A 27,078-nucleotide genomic window follows, 5' to 3' on the forward strand; every position below is an offset into this window, starting at 1 on the left:
ATGTTACCATACTATCTGATCAGGCTCACATTAAGGGGGGTGGGGTAAGGGTTTCAGCGTAACAAAAAACACTATTTTTGTGAATTTTTTTTAAAAGTATGGATTAATCACCTTTTGTATGTTATTGAGTATACTTTTAACAATATTCTGTAATTTTTTCATGCGGAAATATTGAGAAACAAGCCGGTGCCAGAGCTTGCACCAGAACGTCTTAGAAAAAAAAACAATTTGCGGTGTTCACTATATCTCGGTCAGAAATTATCTAAAATCAAAAACCATTAAAATTTCAAAGTATTATCAAATCCTCCCCCCAACGTTCTATGATTATTTTTTTTTTTTCATTTAAAAATTTTTGGTTGCCATCTAAAGTGTAAATTGCTATTTTCCACGAAAAATTCCGCCATTTTGTGGGTGGGAAACCCCCTTAATGTAAAAAAAAAAATTTTAACTAAACGTTGGGGGGAGGTATTTTATATGTAGAAAATGTGTACCAAGTTTGAAATGAATCGGTCAAGTAGTTTGTAAATGGCAGTGAACAAGGACGTGAATATAGAAAGTGTTCTTCCTCTTCGAGACACAAATTTGTAAGAATGTCTGTAAGTGTTTACATTTTGGAATCTTACGCTTCTTGGTGCGAAGCTCGTAAGACGGTCAATGACCGTCTAATATTGAAATGCGGATATGCATCATCAATATTAATATTAATCACGAGGCAATTTTCATTTTGTGAAACGTATATAATTTTTGAACTACTGGTAAATTCGAAAAATTAACGACGGAGCCAGGAATCGAACCTGGTATCTAGCGATGCTTTACCGGAGCCTTACTCCACTAGACCACCTAGCCGCCCTAGATACCAGGTTCGATTCCTGGCTCCGTCGTTAATTTTTCGAATTTACCAGTAGTTCAAAAATTATATACGTTTCACAAAGTGAACAAGGACTTTGAAAAAGTAGTTTGAAGAAGAAATCACAAGCGCCCGATCGAACGTACAACGACAAACTGACGCTCATCTCTCGTTTTAAAATATTCTACAGTGTCTAGTATACATACAAATATGAAATATGTCTTTATGGCTTAACTTACCTGTCTTTACTAAATAAAATATTCTCGAAACAGGATAATGGACCAGAACGATAGAAGTGAATAAGCTGTATACCTGCAATCAGAGCTATAGTGTTAAAGGGCAGGAGACTAACTAGATAATAACTTCAAGAGTTTTGCTCAGATGGACTCAAAATTTCGGGAATACATTCATGAAATGTTTAAAATCAAGATAAGACAAAAAAAATTCTATTTTTCGAAAGTGCAAACTCTTACCCCCACCCACCCCAAGTGAAACCATCAGGCCCTGACTTCCCATGTAACGTAGGGTTTCACAATGGCTTGATACGGCTTTCACGCGCGATCTTGATCAGGCGTTTATCTTGGAATATGTCAGGTTTAGTCAGGGTCAGATCAGATGTGCCCTAGTAGAGTCTTCCGGACTGGCACCCGCGCAGGACCGGACCTGGACCGGTTATAATATTAGTCTGGCCTTATAAAATTTTTACTCATGTTACTCAGGAACGCCAAGAAAGTTCAAGACCATCCTGACCAGGGGCGCAACAGACAAGCTTTGTCGAGTGTTTTCAAAAGAGCTGGCCATGGGCAATCACCCCGGTAGACTCATTGCCAATGCAGCAAATTTGCTAGATGTTCTGAGTGCATGCGAGGAGGAAACCCAAGCCTCCCTTGGAAAGTTTCGACTCCGACGAATTTCTCTAGTATGGCTCGTAGCTAAACGCAGAACAAGCTTGTCCTTCTAACCATACTTATACTCTTTTAAACTATTTTATAACTGACCTCAAACGCTAAAACCGATGGAAAGTTTTGAACTTACATATTGCTTGGAAGGCAAGGTTGGCCAACTCGGAGCATTGTTTGAAACTTGCATACTGCGACCTCTGGACATAAGTTTTTATTGAAGAGTCGGAGTGTCTTTTTTAGATATCAATTATTAATTTATAACCAGTCAGGTTATGTATGTGAAACAAGAAAGAAAAGAAATTTTTAAATGAGAAAAATTAACGGGCGACCGTGAGAATCGAACCTGGGGACCCGTTTTACACGGCTCGTCGTGTTTAGTCGTAGGCCCATGCGACCTTTCCCGAATTTGCCTGCTGAAACGTGGGGGCTTCTACTAGCGATGGCCACTAACGACGAGCTAAAAGTAATTGATGCATCGATTAGTGCGCCTCGTGCAGTCAACTTTGTGACCTTCATCAAAAGGCCATTTTCTTGAACTTGTATCACAAAGTGTTATTTCCGCCATAGAAAAGGTGGCATCGCGGGCTGGGGGGGGGGGGGGGGTAAAAAGATTTATAGTACTTATCTAATTTACATTGTTTTCTTGTATCTATATTTCTGTTCCAGAACGCTACTCATATTTTATAATATACCAATTATTGTATGAAAAATTATCCAAGAATAAATATATCATCTGTGTGTAAAACCGAATATCAACAGGTTATGGGCCCAGCACCCAAACTACACGATTATTAAGTTATAGTTTAAAGAAATATTAATGTAAGCGTTAAAATTCGCATCGCAAGTCAAACCTAACCTAAAACTTCAAGCGGCGTCGCCAAACCATGCAGACTGTACCAATGCGAAATAACAAAAACTAAAACCAACCATGACGGGTCATTCGGTAAATATTAAAAAATTAAATAAAGAAAATTTCGATACTTGGAAATTACAAATGGATGCAATCCTCATAAAAAATTATCATTAGGCGTTTGTCAACAGAACGAAACTTCGTCCTGAACCAGTAAAAGGAGATAACAATGTCGTAACGAATGTCGTAGAAATTGAAAACTGGGACATAGCTGACCAAAAGGCCAGGCCAGACATAATTAATCTTGGCTGTTTCACCGTCCGAGCTATGACACATCAAACATTGTGTGACGGTTAACGAAGTGTGGAGAAAACTCGAAGAAATCTACCACTCAAGAGGACCTGCACGTAAAGCAACTTTGCTAAAACAATTGCTGTTCGCAAAAATGAAAGACAGCGAGAACATGATGGGCCAGTTAAACCATTTCTTCGGGACGTAGATAAGCTATCTGAAATGGAAATCATCGTAGCTGAAGATCACCTCGCAATAATCCTACTCTACAACATACCAAACAGTTACGAAAACTTTCGCTGTGCCATAGAAGAAAAAGACGAGCTGCCAACACCTGAAGCGTTGAAAATAAAAATCCTCAAGGAAACCAATGCAAGAAAAGAAAAAATAGTACAAGCAAACCATCATAATCAAGAAGACTTCTATGTCAGATCGTCAAGAAACTACAACCAGACTCTTTAACACAAAAATGATCAACAAAAGACTGGCGATACAGGTGAGAGTTCGAGCAATTCAGGTGGGCAAAACAAACCATACAAATGTAATTTCTGCAGAAGACTAGGAAAAAAGACAGCGGACTGTTGCAAGAAAGCTGCCAAGATGAAAGAAAATCGAAGACGGAAAATCTAAGTGCTGCAATGACCGAAGAGAGCAAAGAAGCATTCTTATCCGTTGTATCGAAAGCCAAGGTCGCGAGAAAGGCTTTACCCACATGTGTCGGGATAGAAATCAGTTCACTGATTCAACACCTGTAACACAACAAAAGGTGCGTTTAGCGGTAGATCAAACCACTGAAATCGTAAGCAAAGGCCCATTTGCATAACTGTAGCAAACCAAAGGCAATCAGGATAGAAAATACTTTCTATGTACTGTAACGTGGCGTTTCAGAATCGCCCGTCACAAGGGCACACAACCGCTATTATTTTTAGTTTACGCGTCCTCAGCAGGGTACTCCAACCGAACTCGATACAAAATAGGCAATAACTACTTTTTAACTAATTCTTTTTTGTAAATTCTTTATTTCGCGCTTCGGCGCACGCTAACAAGGTACTTGGACGACAACGATTCCGATCAACAAGGGACCACTATCTACCGTTTGCAGCTCTCGACGACTTCGCCTACTGACGGTCCCATCAGAGTACACTGGCTACCTTGGTGCACCTTTATATACACCTGGGGTAGCATCCACCCGAACCTTCCGTATCGCCTCGACTGCCGGTGAACAGGGAGATAAAAATCCTCCCGGCGGCCGAGGGCACCGTTCCTCGAAGAGGAACCAGCCGCCAACTCTATCGGATGCCGTAAGGATGGCGTGAAGGGCAGACCGTAGCCTGCCATCCTCCGACTTACCGGCCTGGTGCCGGACCGACCCCAAACTACTACGTTCAGGGTGATAAAGCCATCGTTCCGAGGATCGACGCTGCCTTCCTATCGGCAGGGACCAATTGTGTGGGTCGTGGTCCACGGTTTGGCCAACCGTCTGACTGCACGACCTCAGGTACAGGCAGCTAGCTACTGCCTGTACAAAAGCCGGTGGAGGTGAACAATGAGGCGTCACTCTCCACCCGGTAACTTTGGCCGAGAGGCACCCTATGTATGCCTCTGCCAAAGAAGTCCCCGATGATAGGCAGACTGGACTGTAACCGAAGCAGCTACACATCGTACGAGTTGGTGTCAACGACGAAATCGCGAGCAGCACATTACACCACATCTAGCGGTAATTTTTGGAAAACGTATGACCACGCAGTAACCAATATTCGCCACAGGGGGATGGCCTATTTGCGGTGGGGGTCAACCGACCAATCAAAGAAGAAGAATCACCTCACGACACCGCGAGATCGGCGAGCTGAACTACGACCTGCTATTCTACGCTTGACCTGTTGAGGGACAGCATCGTTCTTCCGCATCCTTCCGATTATTCTCTCGATTTAATACCTACCGATCCTTCTTCCTTTCATTCTACCATTATCGTATCTACTGTTTTTCCATACTCTCGATCATTGCACTACCGTTAACTTATTCCTATAAATTCAAGTCCTTTCCTTCCTTTCTACTTTCGTTTTATTATTCTAAGTTTAATTTAAAATAGAGTCAGTTTGTGTGCCTGAGGTCAACCGTTAAGGTAAGGCTTCTGCCTTTGAATTGTACCGTTACGAAGTTGCTCATAATTTCTATTCTTTCTTATGGTATTTATCGACTTTGCGTGAATCATGGTCCACGGTTTAAAGTTGCAGTAAGCCGCCGTGTGGCTGCATGATTTCGGTCATTAATATTATATTTATTGTTTCTTGGTTGAATCGTGTGATGCCAGTTTTGTGTGAATCATGGTCCACGGCCTAGAGTTGCAGTAAGCCGCCGTGTGACTGCATGATTTCAGTAATTTATTATTTTCGTATCTGAGCGACCTCGTAACTGCCAAATAATTACTCCTCTTGTATTTATGATTTTTCTGATTATTTGTGAATCTCTATTATCCTGCTTCTGTATTTTCTATCGTATTTTGAGCCCTATTGGCTTCATATTTTATTCCATACTCTTTTTGTAATAGTAGCGTGCTTTATATTTTATTTCTGTTATCGCTTATTATATTTTTATTTATTTTTGTGCCTATTGTATCACATATCGAGTTCCTTGGAGTACAAGCGAGCGTAGAATCACCCCTAGATATTACCGCACTTTTCTTTATTACTATTGACAATTTTATACTATTTTTGCCTGTTATTTATTTCTCCGTATTTTGTTAAATTAAGTTCTGTGAATTATTCTTTTGTATTGCGGTGTATTTTAGTATATTTCTCTAATTTGTAAACTCTCCGAAATTCTCTCACTCTCATAATTTTGTATTTTGGTATTCTCTCAAAAGTTATGTTTAGGAATTCATTGTTTAATTCCTCAAGTACGTAATCATTATAAATTATCGAATCTACCGTTTATGAATAATTCTACCGAAGGCTATCTAGTCGATCGTTTGCCGACTTGGTAAATTGTTACTGAATGTCAATCTTTCCTACTGGTTATAATTTATGGTAAATTTGTCGTATCATCTACCGAACTATCGTCTCGTTGTTTTCTACCGATCGCAGTAAAGTTCTCTCGTTCTAATTGACAGAATAATAATTTTCGTAGCGTCATTTGCAAATTGGGTAAGATCACGTCGCCCAGTGACGTGTAGTTTTAAGTCAACTCTTGCATTATATCGCATCTCTCGACCTACGTGCATTTTTCTCTGTTAACTACCGTCTCTCGTTCTAAAGCTACCGTTTACTGCTATTCCACCGAACTTTTTGTGAACAACGATTATTTATTTTATTAACTACCGCTATCGATACCATCTTATTTGCCTGTCTCACTCATGTAACCTTCTCAACAATATATGATCGATTGACCTGTTCATTTTCCCTTTTGCCTGGAGTTTATTCTTTATTTTGTTATTTTCTTTAATTCTGGAATTACTGTTAGCTGCCTTGAATTCCGCCACTCTACCGGGATGTACGCGATCGTACCTGTGCCTAGCCAGCCATACAACGGGTTCTCTATTTATCTCTTTTGTACGGTTTTGTATTGATTTTATTGATTTGCATTATTGTTTGAAAATCGACGCTAACGCGTCTGGCGCCCAACGTAATTATTCTGTTATAGTTTGATATTGCGGATAAGTAGAGAATCGCGCCAAAGTGTCAACGGTAAGTCCTTATCCGAGGGTAACAGAATTTAGCGTTACAGTACCTGAATTAAAAACTAACCTCATGTCTATTTCCAAGACAACAAACAATGGATATGACATCCGCTTCAAAAACACTCATGCTATAATACGGAACCGCAATCGAGAATCTGTGGTCACGGCAACGAGAAGACTTGTACTTCGTCGAAGAAGACACAGAATCAGCAGCAGCTGTGAGCGATACGGCTAAGGAAATGGAAACATGGCACAGGCGTTACGGCCGTTTCAAAGAAAAATACTTGAAAACGCTTGTTCACAAGGAAATGGTCCAGGGTATTCCGCATAAATCAGTAGGACAACTGCCAACTTGCGAGATCTGCATTCAGGGCAAGCAAAGCGCTGCTCCATTTCCAAAGCATCACAAATAAAGAACAATAAACAGCTTGAACTTGTACACTCAGACCTTTATCGGCCCATGAAGACCAAATCAATAGGGGGATCTGCATATTTCGCAACCTTCATCGATGATAAAACAAGGTGGGTCAACGTTTACTTCCTGAAGGCGAAAAGTGATGTCAAGGATGCATTTCTGAACTACAGAGCGTTGGTTGAGAATCAAACTGACTGCAAAGTAAAGACCCTGTGAACGAACAATGGACTTGAATATTGTGGAGCTGACTTCACCAAAGAGATCGAAGAAGCAGGAATTAGGAAGGAACGTACCGTACCTCATACCCCGCAGCAAAACGGAATTACAGAAGGAATGAATCGTACGTTGGTGGAAATGGCAAGATGCCTAATACTACAATCCAAATTGCGGCCAGCCTTCTGGTCTGCAGCAATAGTCACTGCGGCTTATATAAGAAATCCATGTCCCACGAGAAGTCTAGACGGAGTGACGCCCTTTGGGGCAAAATTTGAAACAGCACCAGAAGTCGCCAATCTCAAGACCTTTGGCTGCAAGGCATTTGTAGTCGACAAAACCCCGAACAAGGCTAAATTTGAACCAACATACAGGACGTGTGTTTTTATCGGTTATTCCATTAAGTCGAAGGTGTATCGTCTATGGGATCCAGAGTCAAGAAAAATCATCAAAAGCAGAGACGTGAAGTTCATTGGAAATCTACCGGTCTCGGAGCAGTAACCAAGCCAATAGATTTCATGGAATTCCACGTTTTTCTTGATAGTAAAAACTAAGAAACCAACGAAAGAGAAAGAGACATCAGGGATCAAGTAGACGAAAGTATAAATGCCATCGAGAATCCAAAGAACACGATAGAACAAACACAAGAGAAAGGAAAAATTACAAGTCACAATTAAAATTCTGAATCAGAAATACAACCTACTTCGCTTAAGAGGGAGCCTAGACGCCCTAAGGTACTGAAAACGGGCGCGAGAGGAAGACCACGAAAGCTCTCCAACGTGGAAAAATCACAGGCCAAACCGGACACTAACGTGGAGCATGAAGCGAACCTGACTTATGACGACTCACCAAATCCAACAGTTAACGAAGCAATAACCGGAGCACATGCAAATGAGTGGAAAAATGTGCTGCAAGCAGAATCCGACGCTCTGGAACAAAGCAACGCCTGGACTCTGGTAGATCGACCTGAAAAAAAAAAATATCGGCTGTCGATGGGTTCTAATAACTAAATGCAACGCAGATCAAAGTGTGGAACGAAGAAAGGCTCGCCTAGTAGCGAAAGGCTATTCCCAATGACCGGGATTAGACTTCCAAGAATCGTTCGCACCAGTCGCAAGACAAAGTTCTATACGAATCATCGGCGCCATCTCAGCTCAACTAGGACCCACATTATATCAGCTCAACGGCGTGATGGCATATATCAATGGGGACCTGGAAGAAGAAATATTAATGGAACAGCCTGAAGGTTTTATAAAGCTGAAAACGAAAAGGTTTATTCCTTGAATAAAACACTATACGGATTAAAACAATCCGGACGCTAATGGTTCAAGAAATTGGACTAAAGCTAGAGATTTTGAACTGAAATCGATGAAAACAGGAAAATGTATATATACCACGAAAACCAAAGACATTCATCTTATTGTAGTTATATACATATGCAGATGATCTCGTCGTCGCAGCAAACAGCTACGACGTATACCGAAGCCTGAAAGAAGACTTGAGCAAGAAAGTAAAAATGAAACATTTCGGAGTTTTACATTACCACCTGGGATTCGAATTTAAACAAGACCAAACGACAAAGTCAGTAGCCATGTCTCAGAAAAAATATACCGAAAGTGGATTGAAAGAGTATCGAATGGAAGAATCAAAACCAATGTCAACATCTGTCGACAGTAATACCAAACTGAGCAAGAACTTGGGACCAACAACTGAGGAAAGAAGCTGCAGAAGTGGCAAATTTGCCTTATCAATCGTTGATCGTATCATTAATGTACCTGGCTATCTCAATAAGGCCGTACATTGCCTACACGGTTAGCCTGTTGTGCCAATTCAATTTGAATCCCGGAAAGGCACTTGAAGGACAGCGAAACGCGTACTACAAGGAAGCATTAACCATGGCTTAATCTACTCCAAAGATAACAACCTACTGACTGGTCTTGTAGACGCGGATTGGGGAGTAATCGTGGACGACAGAGCATCTTAAACCGGATTTGTCTCTAAACTTGCCGGCGTAGCGACTACCTGGGAGGCAAAGAAACAAAAAACAATTGCCTTGTCTAGCACCGAGGCAGAATACATGGCTTTAACTGAAGCCGCCAAAGAAACCGTGTATCTGCGAAATCTGTTGAAGGAAATTAACTACCTGGACGAAGACTCAGTACCTACGATAGTTCACTGTGACAATCAAGGAGCACAGAAATTGATGAGAAACCCAATATACCACTCACGTACCAAACATTTTGATATAAAGCACCACTACGTAAGGGAAGTATTTAATGATGGAAAACTAGACGATTCTCACTGACCAGATGATAGCCGCCGTCCTGAATAAAGATCTCATTGGGCCTAGCCATCGAAGATGTCTTAACGGATTCAGTCTAGCAGACACTGAACAGAAACCCGCGTTGAGAGGGGGTGTTGTTTCCGCCATAGAAAAGGTGGCACCACGGGTTTAGGAGGGTAAAAAGATTTATAGTATTTACCTAACTTACCTTATTTTATTCTATCTATGTTTCCAGAACGCTACTCATCTTTTATAATATACCAATTATTGTATGGAAAAATGTCCAAGAATAAACAAAGCATCCGTACGTAAACCCGAATATTAACAGAACAAAGTTCTATTAAAACTATTTTTAACATGAGACTGACTAAGAAGTGAGGATGGTAACGTTAACATAACAAAACATTTGTAAAAATCATTGCTGCGCGATTTTAGAATAACTTTAAAAGAGTTGGTTTGTTAAAATATGAGTATTAGACCTCTCCTTAAAAAGGGCAAAATCGAATTTTAATGGTCTTACCCCCCAAATTGGTTCGTAATAATTCAAAAAAAATTTCAGAATTTTTAAAAAATTTTCCCTCCATATTTACCCACCGCTAGGAACCCTTGCTTTTTCCCATAAGAAAAGCATTGATTTTTCGTGATTTTTAATCTTTTTTTTACCGCTGCCCTAATTATTAGCTAAAAAATCGTAAATTCTCAGAAAAAGTTGACAGTTATGTTACCTTTTTGTCGAATTTTTTGGACTTCGATACAAGGATTTTTGGGCTAGATCAATCACATCTTTTGTCCACGTTTTTCGCAGCATACAGAGAATAAAGATGTGATTGATCTAGCCCAAAAATGCTTGTATCGAATTCCAAAAAATTCGACAAAAAGGTAACATAACTGTCAACATTTTCTGAGTATTTACGATTTTTTAGCTGATAATTAGGGCAGCGGTAAAAAAAAGATTAAGAATCACGAAAAATCAATGCTTTTCTTATGGGAAAAAGTAAGGCTTCCTAGCGGTGGGTTAATATGGAGGGAAAACTTTTAAAAAATTGTGACATTTTTTTTTGAATTATTACGAATCAATTTGGGGGGTAAGACCATTAAAATTCGGATTTGGCCTTCTTAAGGACAGGTCTAATGAGTATGTTTCGCTTGCTATGGTTTACTTAATTTCAGACAATACTAAAGGTGCAAAGTAACTTTTTTTTCTAAACGTAAATCGTTACACTAACGTTACTAATTTCATCCTCATTCTTTAACCCCAATGTAAGAGGTTTTACATTAGATGTTACGAAAAATGTTAAACTCTTAGCAAGTGAGTAAATGGGGCTGTTAACAGAGAATACAATACGTCTAACAAGCACACTTTCTTTATGAATCTTCGGTAATCCATAGGCTCTAGGAGTTGCGCCATTGTACGTGGTTATAGATCTATTCGCTTCCTTGCTTATACAGTGCAACCTCTGAATAAGCCCTCTCCAAATAAGTCCGCTTCCCCTAATCTTCGCTCGAGATTTGCCTCCACTACTTCACGCATCGTGATGCATCGTCGCACATCGCAGAATCGGGGGCGAACCTCTGAATAAGTACGCCCGTGGAAATTGTGTTTTGGTCTCAATTTATGTTTTGAATAATAGTATAGTAATGAATTAATCTATTGTTAACACGTATTAATATTTATACTTTTTTTAAATTTAGATATATTAATATTAGACAATTTTTTGTGGCGAATTCGGACCGCGGGTGGGGGTAACTCATTTTTCGGAATTATATTCCCCTAACCGCCCGAGCCTGGTCTTATTCGGAGGTTACACTGTATATTTCTTATTCAGCCAACCAGATGAAATTTTTGTTGTGAGGTGCTCGTTAAGTCATATTTACAATTTTATAGCTGTTATTGTCTGAAAGTTGATTGAACATTTTTTGGATGTAGGTATAAAGGTCGAAAGATTACCGAAGTGAGCAAATGGAGCGTTAAGATTGAAACCCCAATACAAACAATAAACTTTATACAATACAATGCGATACATTGCGAAGTTTTTATTTTTGTACCTTGTAGTTTAAAAAGTATTTTCATAAGGGGTCAAAACATGTTACTGGTGAATGTATTCCAAAGTACGATTGAAGACGAGTTCATACACTCAGTTTTTACGATAAAACTTGTACATAAAATTAAGAGTACGTAAAATGAAAAAAAAAAAAATGGAAACAACTAATTCAAGATTCACTTGCTTAGATAAATGTTGCAAAAAAATAACTGAAATTACAGACGATTAGTGCTAGAAGTTGGTCGATTTCGCATGGAGTTCCCGATGTACACATTAAACATTTCAACGATGAGAAGCGTTCTCCCAGTGGTATAAATACTGCATGTAAGATTCTTAGGATCTAAGAAGTGGGGTATTTAATAAGACAACACTGATAGAAATAAGTATTTATTCAATTTCTTTGGCCACGAACTGGGTAAATCCTAAAATACCTGAAACAGTGAAAGGGTGTCGATTAGAAATTATCTCACATGTTAGCGTGCGAGACTACAAAACGGGAGCACTTGACTTCAAATCTTAAGAATGTCGAAGACACGGTCTTACGTACAGGTCTGGAAACTGCAATGCTGGAAGCCACGATTATGTACGTCCTTTAGCAAAGGCAAATTTCGGTACTAGCGCGGCTACCAATTATTTATCATTGCGTACCTCAATACTGATTTAAACCCACGGTGGTGGGACAAAGATGGAGAGATAGAAGTATGGCCGACTAGTTCTGTCTTTGTTTAAACCCCCTGCCCGTACCTGCCCGCACCACCGAAGGTATGATCACAACGAACCTAGTGGTGACTGGTGAACTACCAACGGTTCTTCAATAAGCGACCTACCTCTTCCACTGGAGTTTCCAGACCTGTATGCAAAATCGTGGTCGATGAGGACCTAAGCGGCAGTATGCGAAAAATGTAAAGACCGATCACGTTATTCAGATGCCAAATCGATGAGTTAAAGCTTAAGTTCGGTTCAGCTAGATATAACGAAGGTTTTCGGCAGTTTTACTTATACCTTGTGCAAATTCGGGTGATTCTATTTGTTACTAATCGATTCCCCCCTTGTCTTGCTTAAGCTTAACTCTTAGCTGACACACCTTACCACAATAACATTGATCGCACGACTAGAACGTTTGAGACCCCAACTGCTAAAATGCGTATCACGGGTGAACTACTGGTTATTTTAATTTGCACAAATTACCAGAGAATCTTCATTCTGTTTTTTAAAAGCTTATACAGGTTATTGAAAGAAAATATTAGACATGAAGAAAAATGTCAGACGTGGAAAAAAACTTGAAAGCTGAATGTTACGGGTTTGCGAAGGTTTGATTCGACGAGCGGTTATCGAATCACCTCTATACCCACCCAAGATGTTATTTGGGTAATTCGGGTTCGGTCTCGTCGCTGTTCTCAATCCGGAAATGATGAAACGAGTGATAATGAGATGGAGAAGGTGTACCTTTTGGATGTATAAAGGCTTCATTAAAACTGCGAAATATGTAATTGTGCAGCTAGGTGATTTGGAGTATAAATAGATGAAATGATTATTTAGACTGGAACTGAGGTTGAACTTAGAAGTTAGAGTGTAAGTTGATTATACGATAGTTGGAATAGGAATGAAACCGAGGTAAAGAGCATGAGTAGAAGAAAGGTGCGCAAATCCAGAATGGTGGGGAATACAATTAGCAGAGTCGGCAAAAAGCAAGTTACGTGAGCCAGAATAAAAATAGGCGGACAGTATTGAGACTATAACGTTACTACAAGGATCGTGGGAGAGTGACGGTATGAGGGAGACGTGTGGCGATACGCTGGACGTAACAGCTCCAAAGAAAGCGACATTTTTTTCGTGTATTTAAATATATTTTTCACATTTTTCTTCTTTATTCTCATTGGTTTAAAATCAGTATGATGGGTTAATGAATGAGAATGGAGTCGTCTGGGATCCCACAGGAATAACCGCTCGTAGAGACATACCCGATCGGATACAGCGGGTGTTTGGTAGTGATTGTCAGATTATTTTTATTCTGAAAGACAACTGCAAATTTCAAAACATTTCTTCCCCATTTAATGGAATACTCCGATCTCGATTTTAAACAGTACATAAAATTTTCACAGTGCTTTGCCTCGATGGTACTAAGATGTGACTCTGAAACTGACATACCGGAACATTACGTGGATGCGCGACATAAGAGACCGTGAGGATTCAAGTGTGTTAACATCGAAAGTTGTTAGAACAATTTTCTACGTGGAGTTCATGAGGTTGGATGAAGGGACATTAGTTTCTTATTTTCCTCAAGTATTTCCACGAACCCGACAAGTTCAAAAAGACCCGCCGAGTGGGTATTAATCACTACAAATTTTTCACTTGATCTCTGCATCTTCGTTTTTAACATTCATCTTGATTGTCACGAACATGAGTAACACGTATAATCAATATACCAACATTTGAATGATATGCTTGGCAATGAAGTTCGATTTCAATACTTTTTGTACATCAAGGATGCCAAGGATGTTCACAACTCCACTGTACTTGGGGCGACATTTTTGCACCTGAGGTGCTTCTGAAAGAATTTCCTTTTTTTTTCTTTGTACATTTCGATGACACATTTTGATAATGTAAATAGGTTTTCTAATCGAGACTAGGGTATATTTTTCAATTCTCACCATAACTAGGAAAATGAAAGTACTAGGGGTCTAAAATATGAGTTTTGATAGTTCCTCGAGTTCACTGTTGAAATACCTGGAGTACGCATTAATGATGAGAGAGCACTTGTGGTACAGAAAGGTTTTGAGATGCATCACTATACTACACTGACGAGAATCACGTACTAAACTAATATCAATATAGACATCAAAGCATTGAGATTTCAGTGCAGATCTTATGTTTTATATGTATGTATAATTATAACGGATGTCACCGCGAAGAACAAAACTGAATACTAATTATAAGACATTTGGTAGTAATATTTATACATGGGGCAATGGACGGAAGCAGAAATTGCAAGTTTTAAGTTCCCTAATCGAGTGGAACTTTTCAAAGGTCCCAGGGCAGCGAAATCTTACATTTACTTGCTCTAAAACGGCATCTAATCATGTTGGGCATGCCGAGGTTCATTCTTCATTTATGGTCGGAGAGTTGGTGACAAATTTTGAGTACTGATTTGATACCACTAGCAGTAATGCGTAATAGTACCGTCTATGATATTTGTATAGGGAACAGCCAGTCTGGCTGGCTGTCGCAAGTGGACCAGGTACTGCGCAAGGTGACAGGTACAAAATACGTGTTAAAAAATATTATTGATTCACAATGAAATTACAAACATTATAATTTACGATCAATTATAGACATAATATATTTACCCCAGACCATTTGAGTGGGATCACGTGGAACCAGACTACCCTAATGAATATTTTCACAATATGAAAAAAAAAATATTTTTGATCAGCGCTGAAATTTTAATAGCGTGTTAAGTAAAATATTTTAATAATAATTCCAAAAAGCCAGACCGCTTAGGTGGTGTTAAAAACTGCCCGACGCGATATAAAACATTCCATGGGCTAGAGTGAGAAAGGCTACGGGAAAGAACGAATGTGAGAGAGAGCGTTTATCTGCAGCTCCTTAGAGCCATGACATGCAGCGCTTTTTTTTTACTCCAAAACTTTCAGGCCTGATAGATGAGCGTCAGTACAGTTAGTACATTTGCTCAAACCACGTAAACGCTCAGAGCCAATGAAAGCGCTGCATATCATGGCCCTAAGGAGCTGCAGATAAACGCCCTCTCTCACATTCATTCTTTCCCGTAACCCCTTTTCACTCTAGCTCATGGAATGTTTTTTATCGCGTCAGGCAGTTTTTTAACACCAAGAGAACGGCTGACTCTTTGGAATTATTATTAAAAAATTTTACTTAACACGCTATTAAAATTTCAGCGCGCATCAAAAATATTTTTTTTCATATGGTGAAAATACTCATTGGGATAGTCTGGTTCCACGTCACCCCACTCAAATGGTTATGGGGTGAATAAATTGTTTATAATTGATTAGAAATTATAATGTTTGTAATATCACTGTGAATCAATAATATTTTTTAACACATAATTTTTACCCAACTCTCACCTTGCGCAGTACCTGGTCTACCTGCTACAGCCAGTCAGACTGGCCATTCCCTATTTAACTATCATAGACGGTACTATTATGCACTACTGCTAGTTGAATCGAATCCGTAGTCGAAATTAGTCACCAGCTCTTGGACTATTACTGAAAACGCTCGCCAAGTGGTAGACTCTAGTATTTTTACTTCGTCCCCCATTCTTCATTACTCGTGTTGATTATTTATTTTTGCAAAGAAATCACGTATTTGGCAATAAGGATTGAATTCAATATTTTTATACTTAAAGGTAATTTTGACATTATTTTTATAGATATTTTTCTAAATAGATATTTGTGAATTATTATTTTGGTGGTTTCTAAGTTATGAATTATGTTTTTGTTGATAGTATCTACTCTAATATAATTGGCGTGAGATACTTGCACCAGACGCATTTTTCGGGGATTTTAATTTTTTTTTTTCGCCAAAATAGTCTTTGTTATGATAAAAATAGTCATAAATCTGAATTCAACGGTGAAAGGAATTGAGTCGATTCACGCAAATAGCTAACCATCATCTCGACGATGAACGATCATGATCCGAAACACGCTTCGTGGAAACGTGTAATTAAGAGTTATTTTACAAACAAAAATCTCCACAAAAATATTTACGCGCCACTTTCTTGAAAGAAAATTCCGAAATTAAGGTATGATTTTAAATATTTTTCACCTACCATCGATTTTGGCCTGAGTATTCTTGTGCTGCTCAAACACCTTTATCAAATTCACAATCGTTTTCTCCTTCTTGCAGTCCAAACTTCTTAACGAGGCATTTATGAAGCTATACCTAATTTTTCCGTATTAGGAAAAATATTTTCCGAAAAAATTGGACCAAGTTACAATTTTTTAAATACATTTATATAGCAGGCATTCCACGAGGTATCGAACCAGGCTGGAATCCGATTGATTGCAACATTTTTCACGTAAAAGCACTTGCCGAAAAACAAACCCATCATTTTCGAACACTGTTTTCAACCAATCCCATTTGAGATACGATTAACCCTTTGCGGTACAGCGCCTCATATACATTTTTTTGAATCGATTCTTTAAGATTTATATTCAATTTTTGGAATATGGCTGTCTTTTTTTTGCATAATTGGACTTCTGACATGTAAATATTGAAGTTTTAACAGGGATTATTATGATTCCGCGAATATAGTGAGCGCTATAAATAAACAAAGTGATTATGACTAGAAAAGTAAAACTCGGCAATCTTAGGTTTTTGAGGTCGCTAAAAACGAATCTGAAGTCAAAATTTCACAATTCAAAATAGCGGATCCAATATGGCAGACTGCAAATACAAAAATTAAATTTATTCGCTTGGAATATGTTACCCGTAAGTTTCCGAGTCCGCTGAAAACGAATCCGATGTCAGAATTTAAAAACTTAAGATGACGGATCCAGTATAGTGGACTGAAAACATAAAAATTAATTCTATACGCTCATATTAGATCCGCCCTTTTGAATTTTGAAAATTTCTCAGATCTGATCCCATTTTTGAAATCAGCGACCTCGAGAACCTAGGTACCCAGTTTCAAGGACTTTGACTGATAGGAAAAATGTATGCTTCAAAGGGTTAAACTTACTATTTCAAACGTGCCTATTGTCTGAAATTTGGAAAAGTTCATAAAAATTTAGTGAGATATGATAAAATTTTGTGCTTTGTCAAAAGATGGAGATTCTGTAAGAGCGAGTGCCACATTTAAAAATAATATAGAAGTGTATCGGCAAGCTGACCAATTATTGACGCACGATTCGGGGCTGAAGTTTTGATTTTCCTACATTTAGTGAATATACTGATTTCAATATTGGAACTGTCATCGTCTTCTCATTGCGAAAAAATCTGGTACTCGGTACATTTTTATTTTACTCGTTAATTTAAACATCCTCATTAGCGATGTCTACTAAGCTAAAGATAATCGAAAACGACTCGATTGAATCGGTAAAAATTAGTTGATTCATCGATTATTTCGTATTTTTTTGAAACGATGCATATAAAACTAACATTTTGTATATTTGAGTACGTAATCCGAATAGAGGAAAAGTTTTCTGATGTTTTATAGTTTCATTCAAAATATTTCTCAATTTCAAGGGAAAATATTCGTTTTTCACTTATTATAGATATCAAATAGGTACTTAATAAGTAAGACAATGATAATAATTGACACTCTAATCACATAAATTGATATTGTATTGCGTCGTTCATAAGAGTAAAAAACAAAAAACGATTGTGAGGAAAAATAATCGAGTCGGTCGATTAATCGAGTTTGAAGAATAATCGATTATACTCGATTAATCGGGAAAAATAATCGATTAATTTTGGTGGCTCACACTGCAAACTTCACACTCAACCGAAACCGCCCTCTTTCCGCACTAGTAACTCAATGTATTATTTTTGCGACTCTTTCGCATGCGATCGACGTGAAACCGGTTGAGAAGACGCAGGGAAAATTTACCTATTTTTGTTAGCAGTAAAATGAAGTCGTGCATTAAAAATCAATCAAGGATTTATTACAATGAAAAATCCAAATTTTTCTGGGCAAAGAGCTGGCGGTTTAAAAGTTACCGGGGATTTTCGCATCTTAGTACATACCACAACACATCAAAACGTAAGAAAACTCGACATTTTTTCCCCCAATCGTGTGTCAATAATTGATGAACTTATCAATGTACGCACAAGAGTAATATAATCAATCCATTTTCTAATGGTGCTTCAAATATCTGTGAAAACATTTTTATTTTTTTTTTTGTTTTGCAGTGGAAGTTTTCGAATAATTTCCTAGGCAGTCCAGGTTACACCCTGAGTACTTACAGAGTGTGAGATATAACTGTATATATCATTATGAAATATAACCTTGACTGTTATACAACCTCCATTTCAGCTAGGACTCAGAAAAATTGTCATATCACACCACATTCTACTGAATTTTTTCATATTTCAGAAAGTGAGCGCCATTGAAATAGGAAAATTAATTAGATCTCAGATAGAAATAACTGAAAAAGATTTCAAGAAGTAGAGTTTTGTTTTCCACAAGTGGCTTCACATAAAAATAATTTTGCAGCAAATCTGCAACATGATCTTTCGATCTTGATTCAGACCTCAGGGAATGCGTTGTAAAAATGGCTATTTTTAAAAAAATAGGGCAGAAACGCCAACCAATTAAAAGGATACAACTCGCTGTAGTAATTGGTGCTATCGATTGCCCATTTCATCAGTAAGTCCAAGCCAGGTCTGTACGGAGAGCCGGAAACAAGTTCTTCCATCTCTTCAGCGTTTATATTCACTTCACTTCTTGCCGCCTCCAAAAGAGTGAACTTATTCCTCAATCCCTGACGGAGGAAATGAGAGAAGCAAATGCGTAATTAACGTAGAAGTGAAGACCGAAAAGCTTTTCAGTCATAAGATGCTAGGTCACGAGGTCTTCCTAACACCGATTTTATTCATTTTGAGATATCTTGAAGAATCAATTTCGTAGTAAAAACAATTAGTTGTGAAAGTTTATTGATTTCTGATGCAAGATGCAAATCTGTAAACAAAGTACACTTTCCTGTTTGAAGAAAAAACAACTTTGACTTCTTAAATGACCTTGAAAACCTCCACCTAATGAAGAGTACGATACCAACTTACATCAAAAGTACAACTTACAGTGTTCTGCCCCCTTTGAGCCATGGACCTGTTATCGCAAATATCTTTCTTTGATGTGCGTTGTTCTCAAGATAGGCTTACCAAAAATAAGGATCTTTTTTGAGGTTATGAATTTTTGTTTACATATAGCAGAACTAATATTTTTTAATTATGCAAAATTTTCTCAATAAGGGTTCGAGTTTATTGCGAAGCAAATAAATGCTGGTACGCGAAAAAGATTTTCGTGTATAATCAACTAAATATATTGAACCGAAGGTAATGAACGAAGTCGAATGAACTGTCTGACCTTCGAATCAATTAAAATTGGTTGAAATCAGCGAATTCAGTAATTTCATTTAAGCAATTAACTCGGTCAAGAGTATCAATTAAGACAACTCCAATATTGACTCATTCAGTCAACATGTTGCCTCAACATTATGTTGTTTGATTACATCAATCAGATATTCGTTTTAATCAAAAATTCAATTTTATTCTCTGATGCCGGTGTATTATTCTTTTTGGAAGAATAAAAATATTGACAACAAACTCGCACATCTCGACAAAACTTGTATCTTATTGTAAATACTTGTGAGTGAGTATGTGTACGATAGAAAACGAATGAGACAAATATCATTGGTTTTATAAGCAATAATTTGACGTAGTGGTTATTACTGTGCGACTGCAGTAGGCAGGGAATGCTAGCGTTCACGGTTCAAATGCCCTTTTAGAGTGCAGCGTTTTTGTAAAAAAAAAAAAAAAAAATTAAAGGTATTTTCTTTGGCGTACAACTAATTACACAGGTCTGCGAATTTTTCTATTTCAAATTTGTTTTACTGGAGTGTTAATATTCGTGATAGTAGTGCTGAACGTAATATAAAAGGATATTTATATTATATACACCATTTCACATTCAGCAGATTCAGATAACACAGTTTTCGAATGGAAAATAGTGCAAACCACATGTTATATGAAATAAAACTATCTAAATGTAAAGTTTTCGTTATTTATTTGAAATTTAATTTTAAAAAAACACAACCTTCATCTCATACATGTACACTTTGGGACAATGAATCTGAGACGGCTAATTTTTTACTACAGACAGTTATGTTGGCAACACAGTGGAACCTACAGAGCCATAGTCGGCCGAGCGCCAAACAAACTCAATTTCAATAAACATAACATAGCACATGACCGTCGAATCGTCGGAAATAACGTGTCAATCCAACAAATCATTATCATGACGGTCATGGGTTATATTATACTTATTGAGATTGAGTTTGTTTCGCGTTCGGCCCACTATGGCGCTGTAGGTTTCTCTCTGTTGCCAACATAACTGTCTAGTGTAAAAAATTAGCCGTCTCAAATTCACTGTCCCCAAGTGTACGTCTCCTACTGAAAAGCGCTCGCAGCTGCTTGAAAAGTTCTACAATAATTATCCGTCTTCAGACTATTATGCATATGTGTAATGGGGATAGTGGGGATGTTACAGCATAAACTACACCGACAAAGTAAACATGAGTTTACTATAGATGACTCCTTTGAAATTAATGAAAATATTTCATTATTTGAATAAAGTGATTTTCAACAAAATATCTGCATGTATGTATGAATAAAAACAATCGCATCGTGTCACGTAAAAACTGAGTTTGTATTTTGAACCAGTAGACCAAAGTCTATATGTATCATGTAAAAGTATACAGAAAACTATTCGTCGCAGACCTGTTGTCAGTAGTTGGTGTATACTCGTACGTAGGGTGTTTGAAAAGCTGCAACTACCATATTTAATATGCCAACTTCATTGTGTTTTTAACCATTGATCTTAAATTTCACAATGTTGTGTTTCCCTTGAGTAATTATTTGGTCACTTGACAACTTTTCAAGTGTAACGCATAATTGTTGATACGTTCCTGTGTAAGTAAAATATGATCACCAGATTTACGATTAGTTAAGTCAATCAAAATTCATCTTCGCGGCCCGCGGTCGCCATCTGCGTTTGATTCAACCAATATGTTTTAGATTTGACAAATCGGTTTTCGCGGTGTAAGAACACGGTTACGCCTTTGGAATGTTATACGCAATTTCTTATCTTGTTTTTCCAAGAGATTGGTTTCAGTTATCACTATTATTTTTTTAATCCTTTGCTTTCAGTACCTGAACAAGGTTGTTCAACTGCGAGTCGATTTCGGATATTAACGCAATTTCATCTTCCATGCAAACATTGATCTTGAAAATGAGTTTCCCACGCAAGGTACTGTCGATACTGAAGAGATCTGCATTGTCCAGGGAACAGCTGTAACAGAGTAATTACACGTTAGGATTCGATAGGCTGCCAACCGACACGACGACGGTGTAATTGACCGATGCAGCTGGGTCATTCCATGTCAATTCAACGACGTTGCGACGGTGACCCTCTTAGATTTTTATGATTTTTTAATATGTTTTTATACATATAGAAAGAAGTCCTCAGCTAAATTCTTAGTTCTATATCTCTTTCCATTCCAGAGTTGTCGATTTTTGAAGAAGTTGACGAAAAAAAATTCATGTTTCTGACGATTGAAATAACCTAATTCAATACAAAAATTTTTGAATATTTTTTAATGCTCTTTCTGAAAAAAATACAAAAATTGAAAACAAAATCTCCTTCATGCTTTTTTGGCCATTTTTAATCGAAAAATTGGATTTTCGTTCAATGGGACACTTTTAGTTTTATCCAAAAAAATTTACCAAATTCTACGTTAAAAAAAAATTTTTTCAGCCATAATAGAAGATGGGCTTTCAATAACTTCTAGTGAAAATGATTTGAAAACAAATTTTTTTCCGTAATTTTGATTTATTTTCCTTCTCAGAACGTAGCTTTTTAAATTATTTTCACTAGAAGTTATTGAAAGTCCATCTTCTATTATGGCTCAAAAATTTTGTTCTTTAACGTAGAATTTGGTAAATTTTTTTGGATGAAATCAAAGTGTCCCATTGAACGAACATCCAATTTTTCGATTATAAATAGTCAAAAAAGCATGAAGAAATTTTTTTTTTTCAATTTTTGTATTTTTTTTCAGAAAGAGCATCAAAAAATACTTAAAAATTATTGTATTGAATCGGGTTATTTCAATCGTTGTCAGAAACATGAATTTTTTTTCGTTAATTTCTTCAAAAATCGACAACTCCGGAATAGGAAGAGATAAAGAGCTAAAAATTTAGTTGAGGACTTCTTTCTATATGTATAAAAACATATTAAAAAATCATAAAATCTAAGAGGGTCACCGTCGCAACGTCGTTGAATTGACATGGAATGACCCAGCTACATGCCGACAGCATATCTTGAAACTTAAAACTCAACTACGCGTGGGTGACGTTTGTCAGCTGTTCATACAGGCTCTCCTCAGAGTTTCAGCTGTCAAACTTTGTTTTTTACGGCAATATAGTTGATACGAATTTTCGAGTTTAGAATCTCGAATAATTGAGGTAGTGGCGCGGAAAGGCATGAGGAGCATTTATTATCGAGTCAGGAAGTTGATTTTTCAAGGAACCGTCGAAAAATCCGAAAAACTTTTTGAAAATTTGATTAATTTTATTACAATAAGAAATATATTGAAATGATTAGTGCTTGGAAAAAAATCGAACCGGTGAATGAAAACAGTTTATTTGATCATTTTAATTTATTACATTAGAAGCGACATTATATGCACACCAAATCTAAAAAAAAAAAATAACACGAGAAAATTATTTTTTTCTATCAATTGGAAATACAGTCACAATAATTACATTTCTGATATTCATTGATACCTTCTCCTTCTATTCAATTTCATGACACGTGCAAAGATTGCTATTTTTGCTGGTTGGCGAAAGAAGTTGTAGGTTATCGGGTTTCTTTCAATTTCAAATCTTTACGTGAGACGTATCTTCTAAATAACTTTCTGGCTCTCTCCTAATTACAGAGGGTAATATTAGATTTTATGAATTTTGAAAATTCAAGATTTCGAATTTACCATTTCAGAAATTTGAATACCTTACTATCTGTAACAGAACAGTACAACTCTTTTTTGGCGAATTTAGTTTAATGAAATTTACAAATGCTTTCTAATCAATATATTCATCTTGATCGATGAATTATTATTATTACTACTGGAAATTTCCCAATAATCACCACAGTTCATTCTACTAATTTTCGACAATGTTCGATTAAATAAATGAAGGGGACCCAATACGAACATTAAAAATTCAATAATATATTATTTATTAAAATGATTTCTAAATTCCATATTAGTGCTGTTTGAAACAAAGAATATCTCATCCTAAGCGTAGAAAATTAGAAACGCAGATCATATCCTGCGACACAAGTTACAAATCAAGAATTTAAAAATGTTTCCCAGTGTCACAATTACTTTCAAAGACATCCATCCATGTTCCAGAGTGATATTCTGGACATTGATATGAAGATATTGACTTATCAAAGTCAAGACTGTAATCCTTGTTCCTTTAAGGGGGGGGTACACCATGCAAGCAAAAAAAAATACTGCAACTTTGCGATTTTTTTTTGAAAAAACGGATTTATTTATGAACATGCGGTCTTGAATACATTAATATATAAGTCTTTGAGAACTTTAAAAAATTTTTTTATTGTCGAAAAATTTCAAAATGGCGTCGTGACAGTTGGATCCCCAAAGCCGCTCGGAAAAATGGGGTGCGAGATTTGGTGGAGTCGTGGATAGTCCTAGAACACACAAATTACAAAAAATTAGTTGTATATTATGTTTTCTTGTCCACTACGTACCACTTTTTTGATATCTAGTCTCAAAAATTTTTTATGATTGTTTAAGTGACGATTTTTTTTTTTTTCAATTTTTCGACCACGTTTTTGCGACTTCAAACGGTCAAAAAAAATTTTTCAGACTAGATATCAAAAAAGTGGTACGTAGTGGACAAGAAAACATAATATACAACTAATTTTTTGTAATTTGTGTGTTCTAGGACTATCCACGACTCCACCAAATCTCGCACCCCATTTTTCCGAGCGGCTTTGGGGATCCAACTGTCACGACGCCATTTTGAAATTTTTCGACAATAAAAAAATTTTTTAAAGTTCTCAAAGACTTATATATTAATGTATTCAAGACCGCATGTTCATAAATAAATCCGTTTTTTCAAAAAAAAATCGCAAAGTTGCAGTATTTTTTTTTGCTTGCATGGTGTACCCCCCCCTTAAAACAAACGAAAATCTAATTTTTAACAAAGTTCGTGAAAATATTTTCTCAAATAATGTATTAGTTTCTTTGTGACGCAGGGACTAATATGAATATCTTTACATGTCCCGCTGGATAACTTCAGGTTCCATCTCCAATCTCTGGATGAGATTTCTTTGTTTTACATAGTGCTAACATGAAATATAGAAATAATTGCAATCGATAAAAATTTACAAATTTTCTGTTTCAGCATAGGACCCCTTCAAGAATGTAAAATTAAGTTTGGTTTTGAGCTATCGACAAGTTCCAGCATAACTCGCTGATCCAAATTAGGAGTAAAAAAAGTTAGTAAGTAAATTCTATCGTAGACCAAGTGATTATTTGCAAGGCAAAGTGTACTAGTAAGTAAGTGCATTCTTTAGACTTTGCTGGGGTTCAATGAAACTCGATAACTGCAACTAGCTAGTCAGATGACACCCTAAACTAAGATTAACTTCAAAGACATTTTTAATTGAGGTTATCTACTATTTCTAAATATATATGACCTGAGTTGGCAGTGAAATTTATCCCTATGATCTAATTCAAGGCTTAAAACACTATTTATCTGAATTGACAAAGAGAGTGAAACTACGCTTCGAAATAAAATATTAATATTAAATAGTATAAAATTCAAAAAATAATGCTGGTCAATAATACCGCAAGGATAACAATGATGCGCGGAGTGATTCCTTGATAGAATGAATTGGCAGGAACAGTTCAGTGTCAAACTTATCACTATTGGCTCAACCAAAGTAAAATGCTCGAATATTCAGACACCATGAACTGTAAAGTATCACGCTCTTCAATTTTGTCTCAACGGATGTAAAGTTGGTGATGATGGTTTTCTGATGAAATTCACTTGGATACATGTTGTCCGATGCTACGACTAGCCTGGATAATTGGAATAATGTGCTGATCAAAAAACCAGAGTCCTTGCTGTCGAAATGTTTTGACCCAGGTAAGACATGATTTTTGTTCTATTCACCAAAGTTGGATCCTCGAGCATACTAAAAAAACGAATTCCATCATTGAATACATGCAAAAATATCTTAATACTCAAAGATCACAGATTTAGAAATTTAATATATTCTTCGATGCCTAACTGCTCTAAACCCACTTCGACGATGAATTGTTCACTACCTGAAAATATTAAAGGATATTATTAGCAGACAGGAGCTTATGATGTTTGTCAATATAACTAATTTTCAACAAATCCCATAATAAATTAATCGTTATTGAAATGCATTGCCACAATATGTCAATTAAGAGTATCGCATCTGGTACATCTGCTGTAAATTTTCTCTTTTTGCATTCCTAAGCCTCACGTTTAAAATAATCTTTTTTTTATTCTTAGTTACTAATTTTATCAATTTATTTCATGTTCATCGGCACTGATTACTGGCTTCCAGAGCACTGCGCTGTAACAAATCTACTCCGGAGCTACCTTCTACTGGATTTCAACAATCCATTCATTTTTAATTTTATATAAATAAAGAATCTTTTTACAATGAGCATTATTTTTACTTACCTGCCTCAATTTTTCCAGGCTCCCAGTCATCATGACGTTCCACATTTAATTTCAGATCTTTTCTTTCAATAAATAACTAACCCAAATTGTGTGGCATTTAATTTTTTTTTTTCCATCAAATCCTTCATTGCGTCGATTGAATATCTTCTGATATCAATCACGATATTGCTGAACGGTACTATTTTTCTGACACAGTTCACGCTAAATAAAAATAAATAACAATATAACCTCAATTCGCTACTTTACGCGCGAAAGTTTCACAGCTCCTGTCACATTTAGTTTAAGTTTGCAGGCAAAATTTATTTTTAAGTTTCAAAAGATGCTCACGGTTTTCTATCGTGATTTGTATACTCACTCTGAAACCATCCTGAGTTGTTCTTCCTGATTTTTCAAATTGTTTAACGGGCGTTCGGCACTTTGAACTAAGACGTTCCATTTTTCACTGATTTTTGACAGGTGTAAAAAATATCCAACTACGGATTTGTGTAATTGTTTTTCCATATTTTCTTTACAGGTTATGTATTCACTTACCCGCAAGAAATATTCAATGCTTTCAAGTGGATACTTTATTTACGAATAATTCGGAAGAACTATAAAAGTAGCAGGGTTCGAATCATTCGCGTGTGGATTCGACGGCCTATCGCACGGCGAAACGTACATATTTGAGTAGCAAAGAAATAAACATTCAAACCCGAGCAAACGAAATTATACAACGTAAGATTTGACGAGGTTGAAGTAAGTAACCTTATCGTAACGGAACCTTAGGAAAAAATCACTATTTTCTTATTTTTACAACGATTTTGAAGGTACTAGGATTGCACAGAATGATTATATTTCGTTTCATCGCGGTTTAGTGCATTTAAAACGGTTCCACAATTGCGAAATTACGGTATTTCTTCGGCTTGAATCTTACGATAACGTTACTAACTTCAACACGATGCGATTTGGCCTTGCAAAAATCAACAATCGTCATACGCTGCACGGTGGCGCCGTCTATATTCAGCGCAGAATAAAACGCTGAGGCTGCACCACTCGGTCAATGCTGTCGCGTCG

The 27,078-nt window shown here is 36.9% G+C and overlaps 1 protein-coding gene across 3 annotated transcripts; it reads right to left on the reverse strand.

Annotated features, from left to right (window-relative positions):
* Positions 1–136: 136 nt before the first annotated feature.
* On the reverse strand, positions 137–26,948 carry LOC107222123. Of its 3 annotated transcripts, XM_046733003.1 has the most exons (6): positions 26,381–26,519; positions 26,030–26,226; positions 21,430–21,568; positions 18,826–18,983; positions 16,328–16,440; positions 11,892–11,951 (listed from the first exon to the last, which is right to left on the reverse strand). In XM_046733003.1, the coding sequence occupies exons 2-6, from the start codon at positions 26,068–26,070 to the stop codon at positions 11,908–11,910; spliced, it is 495 nt and encodes a 164-aa protein (XP_046588959.1). In that variant the 5' UTR covers positions 26,071–26,226; positions 26,381–26,519; the 3' UTR covers positions 11,892–11,907. The 3 variants fall into 3 exon arrangements, with proteins under 3 accessions (XP_015516840.2, XP_046588959.1, XP_015516839.2); XM_015661354.2 differs by lacking the exons at positions 11,892–11,951; positions 26,030–26,226 and adding an exon at positions 137–262 and having other exon boundaries at positions 26,381–26,948; XM_015661353.2 differs by lacking the exon at positions 26,030–26,226 and having other exon boundaries at positions 26,381–26,947.
* Positions 26,949–27,078: the final 130 nt, after the last annotated feature.

Source organism: Neodiprion lecontei, chromosome 2 (assembly GCF_021901455.1).
Source record: "Neodiprion lecontei isolate iyNeoLeco1 chromosome 2, iyNeoLeco1.1, whole genome shotgun sequence".
NCBI lineage: Eukaryota > Metazoa > Arthropoda > Insecta > Hymenoptera > Diprionidae > Neodiprion > Neodiprion lecontei.

Excerpts from the sequence above, each read along its gene's own strand:
- LOC107222123 (XM_015661353.2), bottom strand. The coding sequence starts at position 26,526 with ATGGAAAAACAATTACACAAATCCGTAGTTGGATATTTTTTACACCTG. Across the intron at positions 21,569-26,380 it reads CAACTCAGGATGGTTTCAGA|CTGTTCCCTGGACAATGCAG; the intron begins GTGAGTATACAA and ends ACTCTGTTACAG. Across the intron at positions 16,441-18,825 it reads ACCAATTACTACAGCGAGTT|GTATAGCTTCATAAATGCCT; the intron begins GTATCCTTTTAA and ends CGGAAAAATTAG.